Raw genomic sequence first — 23,986 nt, 5'->3', positions numbered from 1 at the left:
ATCCTGTAATAAACAAATCCTACCCATAGCAACAGAAAGAGGAAGTAGAATTCTGTAGAAAAAGTAAAGCAAAACTAGTAGATGTTGGCCTGATGGTGCTAAACCTCAGGAATGACCATAGCTGAAAGGAACTGTACCACAGTGGGCAGTCAGCAGCTTGACTTGGAAGAGACGGATTCCTGTTTTTCTTTAAATCCATTGCCAGGCCTGCTAGGGTAGAATGGAGCCATTTCGTGTTTCTGCCTAGCACAAGGCCAGGCAACCAAGAGGATTTTTAGCGTGGACTGGAACCAAGAGCTAAAATGGAGGAGCATCCTGAGAGTCGAAACCTTCGAGACAGGAAGTGGCAGGCTGTGGCACAAGGCTCTTTCCTCCAGCCTCAGCTTGCAGGCTGATAAGGTGTGGTGTGTTATATTGCCAGTCTTGACCATGGTCCCCTACCCTAGAAAGGGCCTCCCGCTGTGTGGGGAGCCGCTGGAGAGCCCAGCAGCTGCGGAGATTCGGAAGTGGTCTCGGAGGAGTGCAAGGCTTCACAGCTTTCCTCTTCCTCTCTGCCGTGCTGGGCCTCAGCTTCTGCAGTCATACTATAGACAAGCCCACAGGGTCTGGCGAGACTTCCACGTGCCAAATTCAGGCAAGCGCCTCTCACAGTTCACTGTGGTAGGTGTGTGACAGAGCTTACTCACTTCCTCCCCTGCAGCTCCCCAACTCTAAAACCCACAGTGATGACGGCGCGTACGGCTTTATTTGTAGAACAGAATGTTTAAAACCCTAAATGCTATCTAAACTGTGAAAGTGCTACTCATCCACAGAAAAGAGAATTAGCCAGAAGTTTGCACACGATATCGCATGCATGCCGGGTCTTAAGGACTTGACTAATTTAGAGCAAAAGGAGCCCACAGTAGGACCGGAGCAGTCTGGGGATTCTGAGCTGAGGAAATTTGCATACCCAGAGACTCACAAACGGACCCCATGCCTGCAAACCCGAGGCTGTGGTGGGAACTGCTAGTGCTCATGAGGGTGCAGGAACAGATGTGTGGAAAGGTACATGTCTATACAGGTGTACATATGTGTAAGCGCACCTGTACGTGGCAGTGTGTGTGTTCAGGTCAGCATGCACTTGTATATGTTTTTCTGTGGAGGCCAGAGCCCATCCACCTGTGTTGCCCTCTAGGAACCCTTACCCTTGATTTGTGTTTTGAGATGGAATGTCTCGTTGGTCTAGAGCTTGCCCATTCGGTTAGTCTGGCCAGTCAGCCAGCTCCAGGGATCCCTTTGCTCCACCTCCGGAGATTACAAGTGTGCACCACACGCCTGACTTTTTGTGTGGATGCTGACAATTAAACTTGCACACCGTGTTTCTGTGACAAGCACTTTACTGAGCCATCTATCCAGCCCCAGCATAGTATGTGCTAAAGCAAAGCCAGAGCCTTTGTTTTCAATTTCCTGCATCCCCATCATTTCTAGTTGCTCTGGACCAGACCATTGGCGTCTTGCCTGGTCCTTTTATTTTAGCCTCTTTCTTGATCAGAGCCAGGCAGAGGTAGCAAGGCTGGGATCTTGCAGAAGAAACCAAGTGGGTTTTATCTATCCTCTACCCCTTTACCGCCATGAAATATAGCACTTTCAGTTAAATAGAATTCTGATAAGCAAAACTCTTTTTTAGTGTGATATGCGTACATTTGCCTCATGAAGTTACTCTGCTTCTTCAGTCTGGCAAACTGTCTCTGTCTCCTTTTACCATGCTTGTCCTGGCATCACCAGGTACTCAATAAATTGAATTGTCATTGCAATATTGGGAACCAGGACCTTAGAAATAGAAGATTTTCATAGCCTTAGGAAAAGGGAGAAAGAGCTAATGTATTTCAGAAATTCAAAGAGAAATTGAACACAGCATATGAATAAGAGTTTTAATTTAATGCAGGGTAAAACTGGAAACTACCCTGGCCAGGAAGGGGGTTCTTCTGTGCAGCAGGATGATTGCTAGAAGGTGATGAGGGCGGGGGCCTCTCTAGTGGAGAGCCTTCTCAAGACTCGTAGGTGGCATCTTCATACCTGCTTTAAATGAGGGCACTCAGTGCTTCTGGATGTAACCATGATAGACTCCAGGTCTGCAGTCACAGAATGCAGAGTCATCCCACGGTCTGCATTCTGTCACCTCCAAGTGACATTGGCCTTTCTTTTCTGTCCCATTAATTTACTTCTCCTTCAGTTGCCCTGACGGCCCTGGCTCTGAGTTTCCTAAATGCCTGCTTGCCTTTCCCAGAGTGTTCTTTCTTATCTCAGCCCAGCTCCAGAAACCTGGGAGAGGAGAGAGAGGCTGGAGTGAGGGAAGAAAGGTGAGCGTGCCCAGGGAATGGGCTGCTAGTCAGCTCACTTGTACTTTTAACTCCTGACTGTGCTGCCAAGGTTCATGCCGCCACCCTCCACTCTGGTATGCAAATACTAGTTTTAGATTCACAGCAAAATGGAGCAGAAAGGTTCAAAAGTCTTCCCTTTGACCTCTCCTGCTGTCAACGCTTTATACCACAGTACACTGATCCCTTGTCGTTCCTTTCCCGACAGTTTCTCTGTATAGCCAGGCTGGTCCCAACTCGTGATCCTCCTGCCCCAACCTCTCAAGCCTTCTCATTTCAAGCTTGCACCACCACACCAAGGCAGGATTACTCTTTTTGAGGAACGAGAAAGCTAAAAGGTTAGCCCCTCAAACAGCAGGGCGCATGCTCACTGCTCAGTGGCTCTGGGTTTATCTGAAGGTTCTGCCTGTCATCTGGCCTCCTGCTTCCCAGGGCCCTTCTGGGTGAGAAGTCTTGGCTGAGAGACAGGGTGAAAGGATAAACAGGAGGAGGGCTGGCTAGATTGCTGCCCCTTGCTGCCTTATCTGGAACTCCCTTCCGTGGGCTAGGTGAGCGGAGAGAGGCTATGCTCTAATGCTCTCCAGTTACTTTCTCCATTGTTCCCTTGCGCCTTTCTTGCCTCACTGCCACCAAAGACTGAGGAGAGGTTGACACAATGACTTAAAGATATTTTCTGTTGAGCTTGTATCTGAACATTCTAGAAGTTATTTTTATATAGCAGTCAAGTCATTTCTGGCAAGGTTTGGGAGAAGCTACGGTCCTGATTTTATTTTATTCTTTTTTTTTTCCCCTACTGGCAAGATTTTAAGTTATGTGTTTTTCGGAAAATGGAGCCTAAGCATAATTTAAAATGGGGCTTGGAAAACAGCTCGGTAACTAAAAGCTTGCTGTGCAATCACGAGGACCTACGTTCTGTCTCCAGAAGGCCCACTGTAAAAGGCATGATGTGATCGTGTGCATTGATGATCCCTTCCTTGGGGAGGTGGCGACAAAAGGATCTCTGGGGCTTTATGGCCAGCCAGCCTCACCTACTCAGTGAACTCCAGGTCTCAGCCAGGAGCCCTGTCTCAACCAAACAGCACCCGTGGTTATCATCTGGTTTGCACATGCGTGTGCAAGCAGTTACCCACATACACTCATGACCACCTCAGCCACCAACACATATGGGCACATAGTTTTAGCTGTAAGAACTGGTAAGTTAAATAGATCTCTTTTACCCTAGACCTCCCCTGAGTAGCTTCTAGAACAACAGGAACAGGAATACTACCCGGCTACCAAACATCTCTTTAGGGCCACACAGCCAGCCGCCTTACAAGTCAGCAAGGGTGGTTTTGTGTCTCGGCCCCCATACTGCTCTTCATTCACTGTATGCTGATGCCCATTAGCTCAAGAGCCTCTGCATGAAACTCTGATTTTTACACATTAATTATTTTTAAATAGACTATGCCCCTGAAGCCTGCTTGCTTTACATAGTCTGTGAAACTTAACCCAACATTTGTTGGCTGTTGATGGTGGCTACTGACTTTCTATGTTTTAGAGTCCAGAGGTTCCTACCCTTCTAATGGACTCCCCAAACCCCAGAACTGCCTTCCCTCAGTTCCCCTCTCCTCTAGGAGTTCCCTTAGCTTCTTGCCCTAAGCCTCTGGATGACATCATGCTATGAAAATTGTTCTCTCCAGAAACTCTAAGTACCCACAGTCCCTTACCCATCTCGTGTTCATATCTTCCTAGTTCTTGCAGCCAAAAGACCTTTTAGAATACATATCCTAAGCCGGGCAGTGGTGGCGAAGGCTTTTAATCCCAGCACTCAGGAGGCAGAGGCAGGTGGATCTCTGTGAGTTTGAGGTCAGCCTGGTCTACAAGAGCTAGTTCCAGGACAGGCTTCAAGCTCTATAGAGAAACCCTGTCTCAAAAATCCAAAAGAACACATGCCCTTTACAGGCTCACCCATGGAAACAAGTAGATGGGACTTCAAAACTAAAACTGGCTCATTGCCCTAATCTAGAAATTACCATTTCCATTTGTTCTGTCTCCTTCTGGGTAGCAAATTTTTGACTCAGGTACAGTAGTACATATTTGTCTGGTTTGTGTATATTTGTCCTTTCTGTTTATATACTAGGAACAGTTATGATGAAACTTGGAGATTACAAAGATCAATGACATATTTCTCTTTTAATACAAATGATCCTAATACTTAAAATGCATTGAGCGTTCGCAGTGTGTTGGTCCGTACATTTGTTAAATGCATAATTTTATTGAATCATCACAACCAATGAAGCTATCCTTTCATTCTTTCACATCTGATGGATGCGGAAAGTGGGATCAGAGAGATAAATCGCCTCACACGGATGCATCGGTGTTGTCAAAGCTGGCATAGTTTGTGAGGTGCCTAGACCTGCCCTGTGTAGCACTTCTAAATATAATTATGTGGTTTTCTGTAAGGACGCACAGGGAAGTAAGCAAACAGCCTCATCAGACAAAAAGCTGCACTGCAGAGAAGATAGGAAGAGATTTTGACCACGCCAGGAATCCACAGCATCCTTTGTAATTCTGTAATTGCTCTGCTCACTGGCACACCGCGTAGGACTGAACACTTACTTCATTTCTGCCTCTCAGCCTCCTCTTCCTTTTCCCTCCAGACCCTCTGTTTCTCTCATTGCTTAGACTGCTGTGTGATCGTTCTTTGTGGATTTGTACATCACTGCTTCTACAACAGGCCCTGGCCTCTAGATTCTCTCAGAATGTCTTCTCAAGTATCCCAGAAAGAGATGGGCGGGTCAGTTCGGCTTCACCCATAAGCAGTAAGAGTGACTGACGAGAGACCTCACTCAGTTTTCTCTCTTTGAATCAAGTACCAGGCCATGGATCACTTGCTTTGCCATGGTCAACCACAATTTGCAACAGGGTGCCAAGTGTGATGGCACATACCAGAGGCAGGTGGATCTCTGTGAGTTAGAGATGACCCTAGTCTACACAGTGAGTTCCAAACCAGCTGAGGCAACATACTTAGATGCTATCTCAAAACAAACAACAAAAACCAATTTACAAAATTAAAGGTCTTTAAATGGGACTGAAATCACAAGCGTTCTAGAGAAAGAAGTGACAGCCCAAAGTGTGTGTGTAAGTCTGACTGGCAAAAATGGTGAGATTTTTAAAAAGATGCTTTTAATATGTCTTATCATGAAAATCTTAAAATTATATAAATAACAGAATTATTTCTTAAGGTAGTTCCACTAACAAAAATACAGCTATGAAATCTGCCAATAGCTCGGGAGAAATACAAGCATATTTATTGTCTTTCCACTGTCCTTGGAACGACATAGCCTTTAAAAGAAATTATTGAGCACACCTATAGAGCTGTACGCGGTATTTTATTCGTCTGATTGTTCTGTATTTGTAAGCTTTTATTGAGAATGTATGTGAGACTGTTAAGCGTCCACATATTATCTTTTAGATTTTAGGAGAGATAGGCTTGTTTGCTTCCCTTTAAATCCTTTAGCATCTTATTCTTCATGGAGTAACAGACACTCAATAAATGACATTGCCTAATTACTCAGCCCTGATGTCAACTGTAAAGAAGAGTACAAATTGAGAACTCCTTTCTATGAACACAGAGTCAAGGAGAAGCAAATGCTTTTTTGCATATTGTATGCTTCAATTCCTTCCTTTCTGGGTCAGGACAATAGATTGCTATTGCGCAGTTTTGTGTCCTTCCTTTGTTTCTGTCTACATACGGTGTTAGCCCTGCTCTCCACCAGTGCAAATCCAAGTCTAGTCTGCTCTCCATTCCTCTTGTGAGGGTTTCAGTCACTGCATTTGAAGACCTAATCAACTTCTGGTTTAGCCCAATTTTAATCCTTCCTCTTAGACTTAACCCCAGTTAAGTGTATAAAAGGCTGCAGGACAAAATAAGAGGCCCGTGAAGAGGGAGGATCAATCCTTTCATGGACTTTCCTGGTGACAGTTGAAGTTTAGAAGTGGCCTTCTTGTCTTCTGAGTGTGCTGTAACACTGAGTCTGGAGAGACTGAATGTCTTTGTCCCCATGGTCCCACAGCTGGCCGTGGCAATACTATAGAATGGCAGGTACTTGCTGTGTTTTCCTATATCTGTGATGTCATAAATCTGAAAAAACAAATTGATTTTATGTATGACTTGTGGATCCAGTAGCATGATTGTACTATGCATATACACACCCTTTCATATATGTATATATACATATATATGTGCATATATATATATAATCTTACAGCTTGATATACTATGCAGATTATTTCACCCTAAGGTGATCAACACTGGAGCCCATCAACAATATGGTTGTTTCCCTTCACTTTGCAGAACACTGAAGAAAGCGCTCGTGCTATTCCATTCAGGATATCTGATCACATTATTATCTTCTTTTCTCACTTCAACTCATAGATGAGAGCTCATCAAGGGATGAGAAAACCATGTTGGGAAACATGTTGCAATTAATGAAATACCAGCAAATAACATCTGATCTTCCATGGGGAAAAAGGATAAGAAAAGCTAATAGGTTGGTTGGTAGATAGGTGGGTGGGTGAGTGGGGCAGGTGGATGGATAGATAGATAGATAGATAGATAGATAGATAGATAGATAGATAGATAGATAGATAATACTTACAGGGATTATGCAATACTGTACATTGTATAAATGATAATCCTTCCTTCGAGGCAGTGTCTTATGTAGCCAGCAGACCTCAAACTCATTAAGTATCCAGGCATGGCTTTGAACTTCTAACCCTCCTACCTGTACCTCTTGAGAGCTGAGATTACAGGTATGTGTCACCATGCCTGGTTTGGATCATTTTTGACAGAGCAGCACCTTCTCTGTGGGAAAGCCATATGCTGTTTTAAGCCATTAAGAATATATATCACTAGTTTCCACTCAGATTCAAAGCCAGAACAATAACTATAACATGTTTTTGTTTTATATGAGTATATATATTTCAAAGTTCTTGAAATTTTAAAGCATATTTGGAAATTCACAAGAATGAGGATTTTAGCAAAATGAGGCGCATTTGATGGAGGGTGGATGTCAAAACAGGTAAAACTAGGATACAATCTCCAGGGGTTCTGTGGATTTCATATACCTGTTCTTTCCGCGAAGCTCATTGCTTTCTGTTTTCTGTGATATGAACACAATTGGCTTTCAATATAGACTTAACATTTATAAATTCACAACTACATGCCATTTGTCAGGCACTGTGCTATGTGCAAAGACACAGACCATGCTTCTAGAATCCTACCATGAATCCTGTGAGAAACTGTGATCCTGGTTTTTTTTTGGATGAGTAAAAGTGATCTCAACAGAAGCCACCTCATCCATGCATGTGTGACCAATCAGTTGACTTCATAGGCAGGAGAAGTCCAGTTACCTAACCTCAAGTCTGTTCCTCCTTCCAATAAAGATAATCTATACAGGAAAATCCTTGAAAACTTTACCCTGTAGACACATTTTCTGCTTACTGGAAGATCCTGTCTGATAGCTGAATGGAGACATTCTGTTCCAGACTCATTAGAGTGAGGCCGTGAAAGGCGCAAATTCCCGCCCTCAGGCCTTGGAGCCAGGCCAGTGTGGGCACGTGAGCTGGATCCTTGGTTATAATGTCCTGACTCTGAGTCAAGCTTTATTTTGGCTTGAAGTTCTGAGCTTCAGTCTCCTCCTCTACCAAACCAATATGGTGTGAAGATAAATGTTAACGGGTTCTGGCAAAATTGGAGCACCATGAAGAGGGGAAATAGTTAGCCAGAATGACCAGAAGATAGTATGTAGATTCTTGGTAGCTTGTTGCTAGTAACATGGGTGAGGATGAAAAAAAGATAGACGGTATTTAAACAAAGGTACTCATTATTGTGTTAAGGGACATGTATGGACTCTGCTTTGAGTCTAACTGAAGATCTTTTGCGATAACTAACTCTTGAATGGTGTCAACAAATTTACATGATACTTTGCAAAAGCATGTTTATGTTTATTTATTTTATGTAGTAATAGGAACAGCGGGCTACGTTCCTGGAACCCGGCCGCCTGCACGGCTAGCTTTATACCCGAAATAATTACACGGAAACTGTATTCTTTTAAATACTGCCTGGCCCGTTAGTTATAACCTCTTATTGGCTAGCTCTTACATATTGATCTAATCTATTTCTAATATCCCTGTAACACCACGAGGTGTCTTACCAGGGAAGATCTTAACCTGCGTCTGTGTCCGGTGGGAGAATCATGGCAACTGCCTGACTCTTCTTCTTTCTCCCAGCATTCTGTTCTGTTTACTCCGCCTACCTAATTTTGTGTCCTATCAAAGGCCAAGCAGTTTCTTTATTAATTAACCAAAGAAAGCAATGGATTAGAAAGAAGTCACTCCCACATCAATTTTACATGTGTATTTTCCCTCAATGTGTATGTATGTGCCACATGCTCATGCCTAGAGGCCAAGGAGGTTGGAAGAAGGCATCAGGTCCCCTGGAAGTGGAGTTGGGGATAGTTGTGATCCACTATGCTGTTGCTGGGAGCTGAGCCTGGTTCTCTGCAAAAGTAATAAGGGCTCTTAATTGACACATTGTCTCTCAGGCTCCTTATTGATGTTTTTAATGGTCCCATAAAATACAGAACCAGATGAAAACATTTTCATATCATATCCATATTTGATGCCTATTACTACAAGGCAGTGGCTTGAATAAACATGAATTGAATAGCCCTTAACTCTTTAAAACTCTGTATAAAAATAATTATAATCCAGGACTGGTAGCACAGAACTATAATCCTAACTATTTCAGAGGCTAAGTCAAGAAGATTTTGAGCTCAGACTGGGCTACATGGTGAGTTCAAGTTCAGTCTGGGCAACCTAGTGAGATTCTATCTCAAAATAAAATCTCAGAGATCTAAGGAGATGGATCAGTGAAGGAGGGCTTTTCTATTGTGTAAGAGGCCCTGTGTTTAATTTTCAGTCCTTAAAATAGTAATTATTACACATAGACTTTGAACCATAAAACTTTTTTGTTCAACTAATGTATGGGACAACTGGTTGTATTTAAAAATATTATTGATCTCTAATTTGAGAATAGGTAGAATCTATCTCCAGTTAACATATATGTACACAAATACATATTTATTAAAGACTGATTATAATACACAAAAGGTTTTCAAACTCCTGACATAACTGTAGGATTTCTTTCTCTTTCTTGTACTTATTTCAAAATACATTTTCATACTTCTTGGTCAAAAGGCATTGAAGTATTTCAAGTGATAACCTTGAACATTTGTCTATGTAAACAAAATAGGAAGGACTTTGTACAAAAATATGAATTCCAAGTTTCCAGGTCTAATATTTTATAAGAATCAAATAGATAAATATAGGAATGATTCATCATTTTAGGATGAACTAAAGTTCTGTTGTTGAGAACTGACTTATGAAGATAATCAATATATACATCATATATCATTCATATATATTACATATATACATATATATATATATGATTAACTAGGTTCCAAGAAGGAAAATTTATATTTGTAAGCATAAAGAAATAATGCATGTGTTCTGTTCATGTCTGTCCTAATTTACGTAGCAATCACTCTCTTAATTAATCACCAGCCTTTTAGACGAAGCACTGAATTTTAATGCTGTAACCTTCAAATCCAAAGACTATGATCTATCTTGTAACAAAAACATCCCAGTTCAAATTGTAATCTCCTTTTTATCTCTGCTCAGATGATGAACCATGCTTGGAATAATTATAAACGTTATGCCTGGGGCTTAAACGAACTGAAACCTATATCCAAAGAAGGCCATTCGAGCAGTTTATTCGGTGAGTATGTGCTTTGATTCGAGGATGGGTCGTTGCTGTTGTTTTGGTTTTTGAGACACTTTCTCCCCACTCTTAGCCCTGGCTGGCTCAGAACTGAGTATGTAGCCCTAGTTGGCTTTGAATTCACAGCCCTGCTCCTGACTTCGCCTTCTGTCAGTTTCCTTTCTGTGGCTGTGAAGAAATACCATGACCAAGGCAATTTATGGAAGAAAGTATTTAAGGGGGCTTACAGCTTCAGAGGGTGGTCTGTAGCCATCAGGGTGGGGAGCATGGCAGCAGGCAGCAGGCAGCAGCCAGCAGGCATGGCTCTGAAGCCATAACTGAGAGTTGATATTCTTTCACACAAGCAGGAGACTGAGAAAGGCTTCTTAGTAATAGTGTGAGTTTGGAAACCTCAAAGCCCACCCCTAGTGACAGGCATAGCTCATCATCCTTCCCACACACCTCCACCAACAGGGGTCCATGTTTTCAAATATGTGGGTCAATGGAAGAGCATTGTCATTCCAACTAGCACACCTTGCCAGAAATTAGAGTTATGAACCATCACTGCTGGCTTTTTATCGAGAGTGTCTTTTCCCTGAACTTACTGCTGGTCAGAAAGCTTGTGGGGATCTCTGGTTCTGCGGGCCCCTCCATGTTGCTAGGAAACCTGAACCCCTGCTGAAACTGTGGAAAAATTGCACTTAAAGTATCTCCCAGAAAGAACACCAGCTTTGTGTCGGAGAGACCTGTGTAACTGTAAAACATCCTCATGCCCAGGGCTGACTTCTGGGGATTGAGTGCACAGCAGGGTTTTAAGGTCTAGGGTGATTCCTGTAGACGAGTATTTAGTTACCTGCATTAAGGGCTTCCTGCCACATAAAAGTTCTGTCTTTCTAGATAAGCTTGCTGAGGCACTGGGTCGTGGCGATCCCTTCCTTAACTCAGTTTTGCCTGTAGCTTTCCACTGTTCTGTGGAAGACAAGGCAGGCAGATTAGGCCAGCTGTTTGAGCTTCCACCTATCTGGTTTTTGCCATAGTGCACTTGGTGCTCACAGGAACACTCTGATTGGCACTGTTTGTATTAATAATGCACCTACTGTGGAAAGGAGGAAACCACCAGAAATGTTTGATGGTGGTTTTGTTTGAACAAAGGCCTCCTCAGGGCCGCCTCCTGGGCCTCGGGTTTTTTTTTTTTCAGCTTTCTGAACGGTAACTGTAAGTTATGGGGAAATGGAAAAGAAGAACTCTGGGACTGCCAAGCTCACCAGCATGCCTTTCCGTACTTCAACGGGACGTCTTAAATGGTACCAGTTCATATAACAAGTAACAATTACTGGTGACGCTTATGGAGCAATTATTGTACAGAGCCACTCTACTGCATAGCATTCGGTCTCATTTTTTCTGTACATTTTTGGTGAGGAAGAAATTGGAGCAACGGAGAACTTTCTCAGAGAAAGCTACCTATGCACTGGCACAGTGGGACAGGAACTACAGAGTGACTGACGCCATGTTCTTAATCCTGGTACCTGGCTTTTCTGTGTCTTAAGGACTTTTCATCAATTTAGCTACAGTTCTGTCACTCAAGGAGATAATCCAAGTTGTTGCAAGAGTTGATGGGCTAGTGTAGCCAGTGCGCATGTGCACAGTGACTTGTCAAAGCATGAGGTGGTTCAGCAGATACGTGGAGGTCCCGGAGCCTATGGGATCTCATGTAGGGAGAAGGGCATTGCACAGAAGAGTGGAAGAGACTGCTCTGTCACCATAATGAGACGGGGAACATAAGCTGGCAGTGTCTGCACCAGAAGTGACCTCAGATGTCGCTAAAGCAGTCTCAGGACTGTGACCAGGTCCCAGGAAAGAGGAGAAGAGGTACAAGTTTAGAGGAACTGAAATTTCATGGTGAATCAGAAGTCCTTCCCTTTTCATTGTTTACTATTGTAAGTTAAAAAAAAAAAAACCAACCTGAATCTGAGCTGGGTAGATGGCTCAGCGTTTGAGTACACTGGCTGCTGGTGAAGATAGCCTTGATTTGATTTCCAGCACCTCCATGACAGCTCAAAATTGTCTATGAACTCTAGTTCCAGAAGATCTGATGTCCCCTTCTGGCCTCACAGCAACTGCACATATGTGATTGGAAAACACACACAAAGGCAAACCACCTATACACACAGAATAAATAAAAAATAAATCTTTAACAGTAATTACTCTATTTTTTTTTACTTTGCTCTCAGTGAAGTTTTATCAGAGAACTCAGTTATATGTTAATCATAATCTTGAATATATCAATGGTCTTAATAATAAACTTTACGGACATTTCAATCTTTTTGTTTTTACAATTTTCACTGGATTTATCAGTAAAAACACATTATGAGCCAGATGAATATTTACTCTTTACAAGGGGCCTCAGATATTAATATGGCAGAATGAACTGTTAATCAAATGATATATATTTCCATTTTCAAATTCGAATAGGCTATAGAACATTTTCTTGTACAATAAAATCAACATCTGGGACTTAATGCAAAAATGCATTTCTGAAGGTGAGGAAAACTTTTAATTGTCTTATTTAGATGCATCTGAGCCAAATGCTTTGTCTGCAAGAAGTATGTCAACCTGTGTATTCTTCCAGCAAACCATAGATGACAGGGTTATTTCTTGCCCCTCCCGCCTACTTTTTCAGAGCGGTTATTGGTTTGCAGTGGCTTATGCAGAATTTTGTCCCTCAAAGCAGCCTGTTTTTCAAGAGACAATCAGCTCTGTGAACCTCATTTTTGCCAGTCATTAACATCTGGGGAGCCCTTCGACACTGTTGCTTTTTTCTCAAGGCTCTTTCCAGTTACCCGAAAGTCACCTGTTAGCCAGGGAAAGGAAAACTGATGCTAATGCTTAACTTGAAAACGATGCTAATGAACATGAGAAATGACCTGGGAGTTGCCACCTCCCAGTTCCACTGTAAAAAAGGAAAACAGAGCTAGTGTTTTGACAGAATTGTTCCTCAAAGAGAACCGTTTGTGTTTGATCAGGTATATTCAGTATAAAGTATAACAGCAACAACAAAAAAAAGCTCATAATGACTGAGAAATTAGAAATAAATGATCATATGAATCTGTTACCACGTTTCAGAATGTGACCTGAAAACATCCCCTTTTTTGTTTCCCTTGATCCCACAGTTTTGTTTCCTCCCTAAATTGTATTTTTGAGAATATTGAGTTATAATAAAGTGTAAGGCTAAATGTTTTCTAACTTTTATGTTTTATCATTATGTAAGATTTAACTTTAGTCTATTTTAGAAAGCTAAGTGTTTTAATGTTACAAGGGAAAGGGCCCCTTGTTTGTCCCAGCTGCCTGGCTAGCTTATACCCCAAATAACCACACAGAAACTGTATTAATTAAAACACTGCTTGGCCATTAGCTCTAACTTCTTATTTGCTAACTCTTACATATTAGTTTAACCCATCTTTACTAAGCCACGTGGCTGTGGCTTACCAGAGATTCTAACCGGCATCCATTTCAGGCAGAGGATCCATGGCTTCTTTGACTCTGCCCTTCTTCCTCCCAGCATTCAGTTCTGTTTACCCCGCCTACCTAAGTTCTGCCCTATCAAAAGGCCAAGGCAGTTTCTTTATTCCCTAACCAATGAAAGCAACACATAAACAGAAGGACCTCCTATACCATTTTAATATTCTATTACTTCTGGTTTTCTAATGATAATTTCTCAATTGTTTCTTGAACACTGTGTGCACTGAAGTGTGTTCCATTTTAATTTATGGATCTGCACTGAATAAATGTAGTATTCAGTCTCTCAGCATTCACTTATTGAATTCCACCTCTACAGTCATGGAGGGTGCCATGGAGAATGTGGGATGAAGAAAACATAATCTCTCTCCTAAGAAGGTTTGTAGTCTCAAGGAGGACGAAACATGATGCATTCCTGAGGATGCAGTGAGAGCTCAGAGGAAAGATACAGAACCTGGGCCTAACTAGGATGAGAAGGGAGTCAGTATCAGTCACAATGTTATAGACGTTGGGGATTTCATGTCAGAGTACAGAACACCTCCTACTTAACCATGCTTTTGTTTCCTGGATTTTAATTGCCTGTGACCAACCACAGGCTGAAAATATTGAGATGGTTCTAAAAATAAGAATCCTTATGCTTTAGCCGGCATACAATCCTGAACAATGTCCTGAACTGGTGACCGCCTCCAGCTCATTCCTGGCCTGGATGGACGCATCCCCGTATCCATAGTACATGCTAACCCCCTGTCAGTCATTTGGTAGCCATTTTGCTTCATCCCTCTTTGCATTTTATTCTTTATTCCCACGTCACCGTATTTTACTAATGGTCCAAAAGTACAAGAGTACCATGCTGACAATTTGGGTGAGCCCAAAAGAAGCCAAGTAGTTTTTTTTTTTAACAATGAAAGTACCTGGTATTCAGCTTAGTATGGAAGAGGAACAGGAAAATCCTATGCTGAGGTTGCTAAGAGCCACAGTCAAGATGACTGTCCGTGGAACTGGGAAGAAGGAAAAAGGAATCTGCATTAGTTGTGTTGTCCCACATCAAACTGCAAAAGTTATGGTCACAGTGCTCTAAGTGTTAAAATGGAAAAGGCATTAACTGTGTTTATGCTCAGGGAAAACGTGGTATATACAAGGTTCAGCGCTATCTGCTACTGCAGCATCTCCCAGGGTTCTGGGAACATATTGTCTGCAGATAAAGGGTGACTACTGGGATGATTCAAAAGAGCTCGCGTGGTGATAATTCTACATCCAGCAAACTTCACACCCGTGCATTCCAGTACAACTGTACAAAAATTAATGACAACCGCCTCTTTGCTTCAGGCTTATTCTTTCTTTCTTTCTTATTCTAGAGAATGCAGTCACGGATGAAGTTTCCCAGGGGTTTAGTTTTTACAGCTTGGAGCAAATGTTAAAGATCAGTGTTCGTAGCCTGGAGCCTAGAAAAATGTTTGTTTGGGCATGCTGTATTTCTTACATTTAATTTTTGAAAGAAATGAATACTCTACTCAGTATCACTGTCTGTCAATGAGTTGAGAATTACTCTCAGATTTTTCTAGTTTGCATATATATATATATCATATATACATATATATATATATCTCAAAAATATTGAAAAGCTATTTTTGGTATTTTTCAGGCAACATCAAAGGAGCAACGATAGTAGACGCCCTGGATACGCTTTTCATCATGGGAATGAAGACCGAATTTCAAGAAGCTAAATCATGGATTAAAAAATATTTAGATTTTAATGTGGTAAGTTAAATCAAAGTTGCTCATTGAGCCCTTAACTTTTAGCCTATCCATACACTGTAGGGGATACATTTGTTATAATCTGTGCCAGTAGAAACAAATTTAACTTTTTAATGTGTATGCATGTGTGCGTGTGTGTATGTGCGTGCATGCGTGGTGTGTGTGTGTCTCTCTGTGTGTGTGTCTCTCTGTGTGTATAATGCCATTGGCTGTAATCCCTCTGACAACATCCATCTCATCTTCCTTAGCTTTGAGACAGGGTTAGGGTCTGACTGTTCCTAGCTCTCCAGCACTGGGATTAGATGCACATGCCAACACACCCAGCTTTTTGACATGGCTTCTGGGTGTAGCGGCGTAAATGAAGGGCGGACAGAAATTATAATAAAATATTCAGCTTTAATTAGGAAAAGACTTACAGAACCGAAGTTCCCGCGGAGAACAGGAAAGCAGAAGGGAAGTGGGGGAGCACACTCGCAATATTTATTAGTAAAAAATATCCTCAGGAGACCCCACCCTACAAGCAAGGTGATTGGCTGGGGCTTCCCTTACATCTGGGGATCAAACTCAGGTCCTCTACTTGAGAAGCATGCACTTTGCTGAGTCATCTCTCCTGCTCCAAATGCTGCAGCTTTGAATAGTAAAGACATTCTCTGCTCTGTCCTTCTCAGTTATTATACATACATGTGTCCTTTTGTCAAATTAAGGATATATTGAAAGAAAGATATTTAAAGTAGCCTACATAACCCATCTTCCTGTTTGAATTACCACAGCAACCCCATGAGATGGATACGGAAGCCACACAGGCTTATTCCAGAGCATAATGCTGGCTGTATGTTGAAGCCATGACTCTGTCACAGGGCCATGTCCCCAGTACTTAATCTTGACATTGTACAAGGCACACAGCATTGGCAGCCACTGTCACTTAACTGAGGCTTCCAACTTCATTGTTCTTACACTCCTATTCATAAAAGAAAAAAGAGAAAAAAAATCACCTCCATCTAGATATCTGAGCGTAAATAACAGTCTTCAGCTTTTAATATGTTTGCATTCTTGGCAAATAACCTGAGACCAAGTGTGTTCTGAGGGAGCAGAGCAATAGAGGGAGGCGAATCCAGTGTTTAATTACCATGGTCCAGGAGAACTGTGTCTCCTTGGATCTAACTGGACAGTCTTTGTTTTGCCCCATCAGGATGTTGGCAAGGAACTTATTCGAAGAAAAGGAAGCATGTTGGCCCTAACTCTTTAAAAGTCCTAACTTAGGGCTGCACTATTGGTATTCTTTTAAATATCAGATAACTACAGAAATCTTTGTAAGCCTCTTGTCTAGCTAGAAAGTGTTCAGTAGCACCTGGGGATCCTTGCAGCCAAGGTAGAAGATGCATACTCCATGCTGAGATGGGATGGAGGAGGAGGATGCTCCTGCTGGCCCGGCTGTATTGTCATTCCTCTGTTCTCATGAAGAGTGAACATCAGAGCTAGCCAGAACACTCAAGATTAGTAAACCAAGTCCTTGTCCATCACTTTGACGAGCACTCAAGATCAGTAAACCAAGTCCTTGTCTATCACTTTGACTTTAACGCATATATAAATTACAGTATTCCAACACTACAGATTTTTGGAGATCAGTGCATTAAGCTCTTATTTTATTTTTAGTTTTCTAGATTTATTTTCATGTGCATGAATGTCTCACTTACATGTATATATGTCTATGTACCATATATGTACCTGGTGCCCAGGGATGTTTAAAAGAGAGAGTTGGATCCCTTGGAACTAGAGTTGCAGATGGTTGTGATTGACCTTATGGGTGAGAGGAACTAATCCTAGGGCCTCTTCGACTTCAAGTCGAAGTCCTAACAGCTGAGCTACTCTCCAGTCCCAGGCTCTTTCATTTTAAATGTAGAGAAAAATGAGTATAAAGCTGGTGATATAAAGCTATTGGATGGTATGTTATGTGGCAGTTCTGATAATACTAATAGAACTAAACACGAAATGTTAGAGTAGAAAATTTTCTCTTTTTATAAGTTTATTCCCTTAGGAATACTGAGTAAGTCTTGTTTGTTTCTATGTGTCTCAGATTTCTGTTTATTTTGCGCTCTCTCTCTCTCTCTCTCTCTCTCTCTCTCTCTCTCTCTCTCTCTCTCTCTCTCTCTTCTCCCTCCCCCCTGTGCATGTGTGTGTGGTGTTGTGGCAGATGTTGTATATATGTGGAGAGACACACAACACTCATGAGATGCTACAACAGGACAATGGGTGTCTTCCTCTATCACTTCCAACTTGTTGCCTCGCGACAGGGACTCTCGTTGTACTGGATGCTTGCCATTTTAGCTAGGCTGCCTGACAGCAAACTCCTGTGTTCCTGCTCCCAGCTTAGCCCCCACACCAAGTACTCTTGTAAAGGATATATGCATCCAGGCTCAGCTTTTTATACGGATGCTTGGAATTTGCACTCAGACCCTCATGCTTCCAGAGCAAGTGCTCCTACCCGCTGAGCCATCTCCTTAGCCTTATACTATTCACAGCATGAGAAGACTTGAAACATTTTCTGTGCCTCTTTCTACTAACAAATATTACCATATTTCCCCATAAAAAAATATATCAGGTCGAAAGGATAGCTCAGTTTGTAGAGTGCTTACCTAGCATGCACAAAATCCAAGGTTCAATCCCCAGTACAGAATAAAAACTGGGTTGTCAGGAGCCACCTTTCTGGGGTGACTTCTACCTTGATCCTACCCAAGGCAGGCATTTCAAGGTAGGACTTGAGGATTAGAAAAGTTGGTAGGAGGAACCGAGATAAGAAAGAAGCACAGAAACACAGGATAGTATCTGGAGGGCAGCTCAGCATATCCAGAATGCTGAATTCACCCACATTTATTTTCCATACACTTTTATACTCCAGTACAAAGTGGAAGAGGGAGGAGAAGGCAAAGGAATGCTTTAATATGATACAAAGAACAACCAGAATGGTTGCTTGCCCCAATACTTGAGACGTCAAGTCATTGTTCCTTGAGAAAAACATCATTGTTTAGGCAGTGAACCCACCCTAGACCAAGTATCCTGAAGGCAGCCACTCCCTAGGTCAAACTTCCTATTTCAAAAGAAGGAGCTTGAATTCTGTGACCTTTGGTCAGGGTGAGTGGCCGTACCTCTGTGGGCCACCTTAGTGTCCAAAACACCTAGTAACCACACCCTAGGTCAGGTGTGTAGTCACAGTTGTGGTCAAGTACTTTGAGCAACCTCAGGCTGTCTGACCTTCAGTCAAGGTGGAGCAGGCTCACAATTTTGAGCTTCCACACTGGGTGTGGTGGCGCGTGCCTGCTAATTGGAGCACTCCGGAGATAGAGGCAGGATGATCAAAATTTTCAGGTCAGCCTCAGGTATATACAAAGTTCAAGCCAACTTGGGCTACATGGGACCTCTTTGTTTTAACACACATATCAATAATGGAGAGTTAGAACTTCTCATATTAAAAAGAATAATTCATACATTCGAGAAAGATATATTTTTTCTTCTTTTAATTGCACGATACAGATCTTTAGCTCAGCATTTATTAATAAGTTTTCTAAACCACGTGAGAATTTATCTTACATTTTCACACTCAACACACAGCTTCAAATGAAGCTCCAACGACTGCTTGACTTTTCCTTCAGAATAAAAAAAAGACTGAGAATTTATTTTTGCATTCATGTTAGGGGAGAACAATAATCCTTACCTAAAATAGAAAAAAAATGTTTTTCCCTTTTAGGGATAGCATGTAATATTGTAGCCTAGAGGACACACCATTGATATTGAAATGAATACATTGGTATGGATCTTGATCTATTGATACAAATTTAAGGTTGATTTTGTTATATGTATATTTTTACTTTTGTTTAAGGTATTGTGTTTGTGTAGCTCATTTAAAAATGTAATGCATAGTTAAGAAATACAGATTAACAGATAGTTATCTATAATAGTCAAGTTGTAGTCATGTTAGTTAGGTTTTCTAGATGTACAAAGATATATCTCAGATGGATAGTTATGCTTCACATCTTTCAAAGACCTACAGAATATGGCATTTAAAATGTTTTAAGAACTTAGACTTTTCTCAACAATGCACCAATTATTTCACAAGGATGATGGGCATTGAAGAAGATTCTTACGGAGTTTGCTAGCCATTTGGGCAAGAAACTGCTCTTGCCTGGTCTGCTTGATGATATGATGTATGAACTGGACATGCAGGACCCACAGAAAATGACTGCTGAAGTTGCCTAAAGAAGATGAGACAGTCCTTTAGGGTTCCTGCTTCATGGAAGAGTCTGCCAGACGTTCTGCAGATCACAGAAGAAAGTGACTGACAAACTGCCAATATAGGTGAAACAGTCTTTGTAATTTTCTGCTTCATGAAACAGTCTGCCAGATACTATGGGCCATTAGGCTTAAGATGAGTGCCCAGCATGTATGGCAGAAGAATTTTGGAAGACTGTCCAGGCAGCAAGATGTCTCTGTCAATTCTCGACCTTTGGAAGTTGTTTACAATGTGCTTCCTGTTTACTTAGGTAATATTATATCCTTCTGGGGTCTTTGTTGGAGTTGAAGACATTTATAGTTTTCCTTGGTTATGATAAAAGATAAATTAAAAATAAATATCATAACTGTAATTCTTGCTTGATAACTGTTTTGTTATATGTAATTTTACTATGTAGAGTTAAAACCTTTTTTACTTAGACAGAAAAAGAGAGATGATGTGGGATTTCCTCTGAATGCTGTGAGTATGTACTACCATTGGTTAATAAAGAAGCTGTTTTGGTTTATGGCAGGGCACAATAGAGCTAGGTGGGAAAAACTAAACTGAATCCTGGGAGAAAGAAGGCAGAGTCAGAGAGACGCCATGTAGCTGACAAAGGAGACAGAAGCTGGAATCTTACTAGTAGGCCACATCTTCATGGTAAAATATAAAATAATAGAAATGGGTTAATTTAAGATGTAAGAGTTAGTTAATAAGAAGTCTGATCTAATAGGCCAAACAGTGTTGTAATTAATACAGTTTCTGTGTGATTACTCAGGTCTGGGCAGCCAGGAACGAAAAAGCAGTTATACACCATTGCCTGCATTTAAGTCAATACCTTTTCCTTATAAAATATTTAAAGTGTTTAAACTGAAAGCCCAGTGGTTTATTGTTATGTTGTTGTTATTGTTTGTTTTAAAGTTAATGCATATAAATGTATCCAATGCTGCTGCAAAGTGAGAACTAGAAGGGAGATAGAAAGACTATTGCTGTGGGTTTAATCCTAGAGTTCCTGTGTAAATAATTCCTACAGTTGAGAGTAAATGTGTGTGCATGCAAAATGCTCAGTTTATAGTACTTAAAATTTACTTTAGCAAATACTTCTCAGTGGGTTTATACTGCCGTTCATGAAAACCTAACAAGTTGATTCATTTGGTTGTACAAAATCCAAGTGTCTTTTATGACTGCTTTTAAATAAGTCGTTGGGTTAATGTGATTTAGGGAGTAAGAGCTGGGGTTTCATAGATGGAGCTTGTGTTTGGCTCAGGTATCCTCCTGTGTGCAGGTGAGATGGGAAACATTTAGTAGGCTCTGATGAGCTTCCTGATATCAATTCAGTGTAAGCCTAGGATAAAGAATCCAGGTTTTTATTTACTCATTATCCATTCATTCATATGCTAATTATTTACAAGCTCTTCCTAAGGATTGGTGACCACACTCCTGGAGTTTCTCTAGCTGGAGAAATGGACACTTTAACTAGAGCTGGGTTATCTGAGGAAGGAGAAAGGCAAGACAGGCCAGGGGAACTGGAGTTGTCAGAAGCTAGCACCTGGTGATTGATTGATTGATTGATTGATTGATTGATGCTGATTAGTATTTTGCATAGGGTTATTTCCATCTCTGTGGAAGAGTAGTAGTATTTTCTTTGTGTTTATAGATGAGCATAATTAATTAATCTTCCCAAGGTTATGCAGCAAGCAGGAGCTATGGTGAGCAAACCCTGTCAAATTCATTCACCCTGTTTTTTTAGTGGTGAGGAAATACAATAAGTTGAGAAATTGATACCCATCCTAAGAATCTGAGTCTGTGGCTTAGGCATGTCATCTTCATATCACTGTGTTTATTAGATTCTGTCATTTAGTAAGGATTCAATCATTGCCTGTGAAACAAAGGTGTTGTCTGTCTTGCCCTGTTTCCTGACTGATGTGGGAGACTGGGTTGGAAAGCCTGCCCGTGGAATACAGCGGTAGCTGTGCCAAGTCATTTTTAGACAGTTAGAATGCAAGCACAGGTGATCTCCACGGCATTAGCTACCCCTCCACAGGGTGGTGGTGGCTCCTGCCACAGGAAAATGCTAGAATAATGAAAATGGCATAGTTCCTCTGTGAGTGCTACTCAATTCCATTCTGAGCTTCTTTGAAAAAACTACTGTGTTAACTAGAGGTACCGAAAAGTATCTTTAGTAACAAATTTTATAGAATATGTAGAAATTTTCTCTGGATAGCAATTCTTTACATGAAGTCTCTGTGAACACAAAAGCTAGATAAAAGCTGTCCTTACAATGTCTTTCAGCCCTGCAGCAAGGTAGAGTGGTGTGGGGGATGGGGTTTTCTTTGTTAAGGACAAGAATAGAGTAGTAGATAATGGTTTGCTCCAGACACTACCACTGATGCTGGAGAAGTTCACCAGTGCCAGGGTTGTGCCAGGGATGTGATGATTCCCATGCATTTTACATCATGATAAAGGTATTGATAGCAAGGTGACTTTTTGTTTTAAAGTAAAGGTCTACACTCTAAACATGTTCCTAGGTTTCACTTAAATATGCAAGCAAGCAAGCAAACCATGGGGGTCCTCTGGAAAAGCTGTGCATCCACTTTAACCCTGGTGCAATGTCTTTCCCCCCATGCCCGAATGAGTACTTGGCTACTCATGAGTACCATGTTATGAAGCATGAAGAGGTGGCATTTTTCTTAACTCTGCTCCTAGAAAAGGGTTGTCTCAAAGCAGAATTATATTCTGATTGATAAAGATCACTGTTAGTTTTCCTGCTGAATGGAATCATGGGGTGTTTACCATTTGATGCTGAGGGGTACCTGGCTGGGGTAATTCTTTTGGTCATGGCCCTAATAGGAACTTGTCTCTCTAGTAGTGATTACTGATAGATTTGAACTGTGACGTGGATCATTTTTGAACCTTCATAGCAAACCAGTCTATTAACATGGAGAGCATGCTTCTTTGCCTGTGTTCGGAGCATTAAGAGTTGAAACACTGTTAATAGTCTTCAGACATGTTTTCCGCTATTTATGAAACTAAGAGCAGCAAGGACACACAGTGAGGAAAAGGAGACACTACTAAACTTTAAATCTTACATTTCCTCTTAATTCGTGAGTGTGAAGCAGCAGACATTCTGAGGTAGCATTCTTTAAGGAGGCAGAATTACTGGTAAACAGAGGCCAAATACATAGGCAGTTCCTTTAACCTGAGGCCTTGCAAGCTTTTCTTTAGAAAGCACCGTTATCACATAGGTGGGTACAGTAGCATTGCTCCTAGACATAATCATTACAATGGATTGTAGTGGGGAAGTTGTAATTAATCACAGTCATTGCTCTGATATGCAGCGGGGCAGCCATTACCGAATCTTGTGTTTGTTGTGAGTCATAGAAGCACAGGAGCCCCATGTCACAGATCTCTGAGTAGAAAGCTGACAGAGTTTGGTTGAATCATTGGTAAAACAAACAAACAAAAAAAAGAGTTTCTGAATTTAGGGATCTAATGTTCTCTTCCAAAAGATCTTTTCAACTCAGTGAAAATGTTGTGCTGTGTTGCATCCTAAATAGTTAAAGTCTGAACAAGCTTTATTATGAATAACTATCTTATAGCCTGGAGACTCAAAGAAATAAATTACCTTCTCAAAGGAAGCTTATGGGTTTGTAGTTTCTCAGACAAATGGGAGCCAGGGCTGACTTTGTTCTAGAACCATCATATCCTCTTATTCTCCTGGCCAAGCCTGTGGTTTTTGCTTACTGACTCTATTAAATATGCTATGGGGCATTTTGATGGATAAGTTGCTTATAAAAATGAAACTTAACTGGAATGTCTCTGTGCTCTTTAACACGCTGTCTTGCCTGGTGAGTCTCTCCGACAGTCAATTTAAAAAGGGTTCTGATGGGGTCATTATTTTGTCACCAAATTAGTGTTAGAGTCTTCACATCCGTGGGTGTATGATGTGATAACTAAGATGAGGCCTTTCCCAGCACAGCAGTGGGGCAAGATGTTAATTTAAGGATTAGGAGAGGAGAACATGCATTTTCCCCCAGTTTAGCAATCTTTGTCCATTTATCTCATAATTTTAGATGTCTAATAAATTGGAGAAGAAAAATTTAAGAGAATTCATGAACGTGAAGTTGAACTTAATGGTCTAAGGGAACCAAGTTATAGGTACTGTCCTGGTCAGGGTTACTATTGCTGTAATGCAACACCATGGCCAACAGCAACTTGGGGAGGAAAGGCTTACGTATCTTACGCCACAGCCCATTGAGGGAAGGCATGGCAGGAACCCAGACTGGG

General features: G+C 41.4%; 1 protein-coding gene across 2 annotated transcripts in view; it reads left to right on the top strand.

Annotated features, from left to right (window-relative positions):
- Man1a1 (mannosidase alpha class 1A member 1) overlaps nt 1–23,986 on the top strand; it is a 177,453-nt gene that overhangs the window by 34,719 nt on the left and 118,748 nt on the right. For both annotated transcript variants that reach the window (XM_075945965.1, XM_075945974.1), the window contains exons 3-4: nt 10,086–10,182; nt 15,323–15,438. In XM_075945965.1, the coding sequence (XP_075802080.1) occupies nt 10,086–10,182; nt 15,323–15,438 (213 nt within the window). The remainder of the gene's footprint in view (nt 1–10,085; nt 10,183–15,322; nt 15,439–23,986) is intronic.

Source organism: Microtus pennsylvanicus, chromosome 1 (genome assembly GCF_037038515.1).
Source record: "Microtus pennsylvanicus isolate mMicPen1 chromosome 1, mMicPen1.hap1, whole genome shotgun sequence".
Taxonomy (NCBI): domain Eukaryota; kingdom Metazoa; phylum Chordata; class Mammalia; order Rodentia; family Cricetidae; genus Microtus; species Microtus pennsylvanicus.
This window is presented reverse-complemented; position numbering and strand designations above follow the sequence as displayed.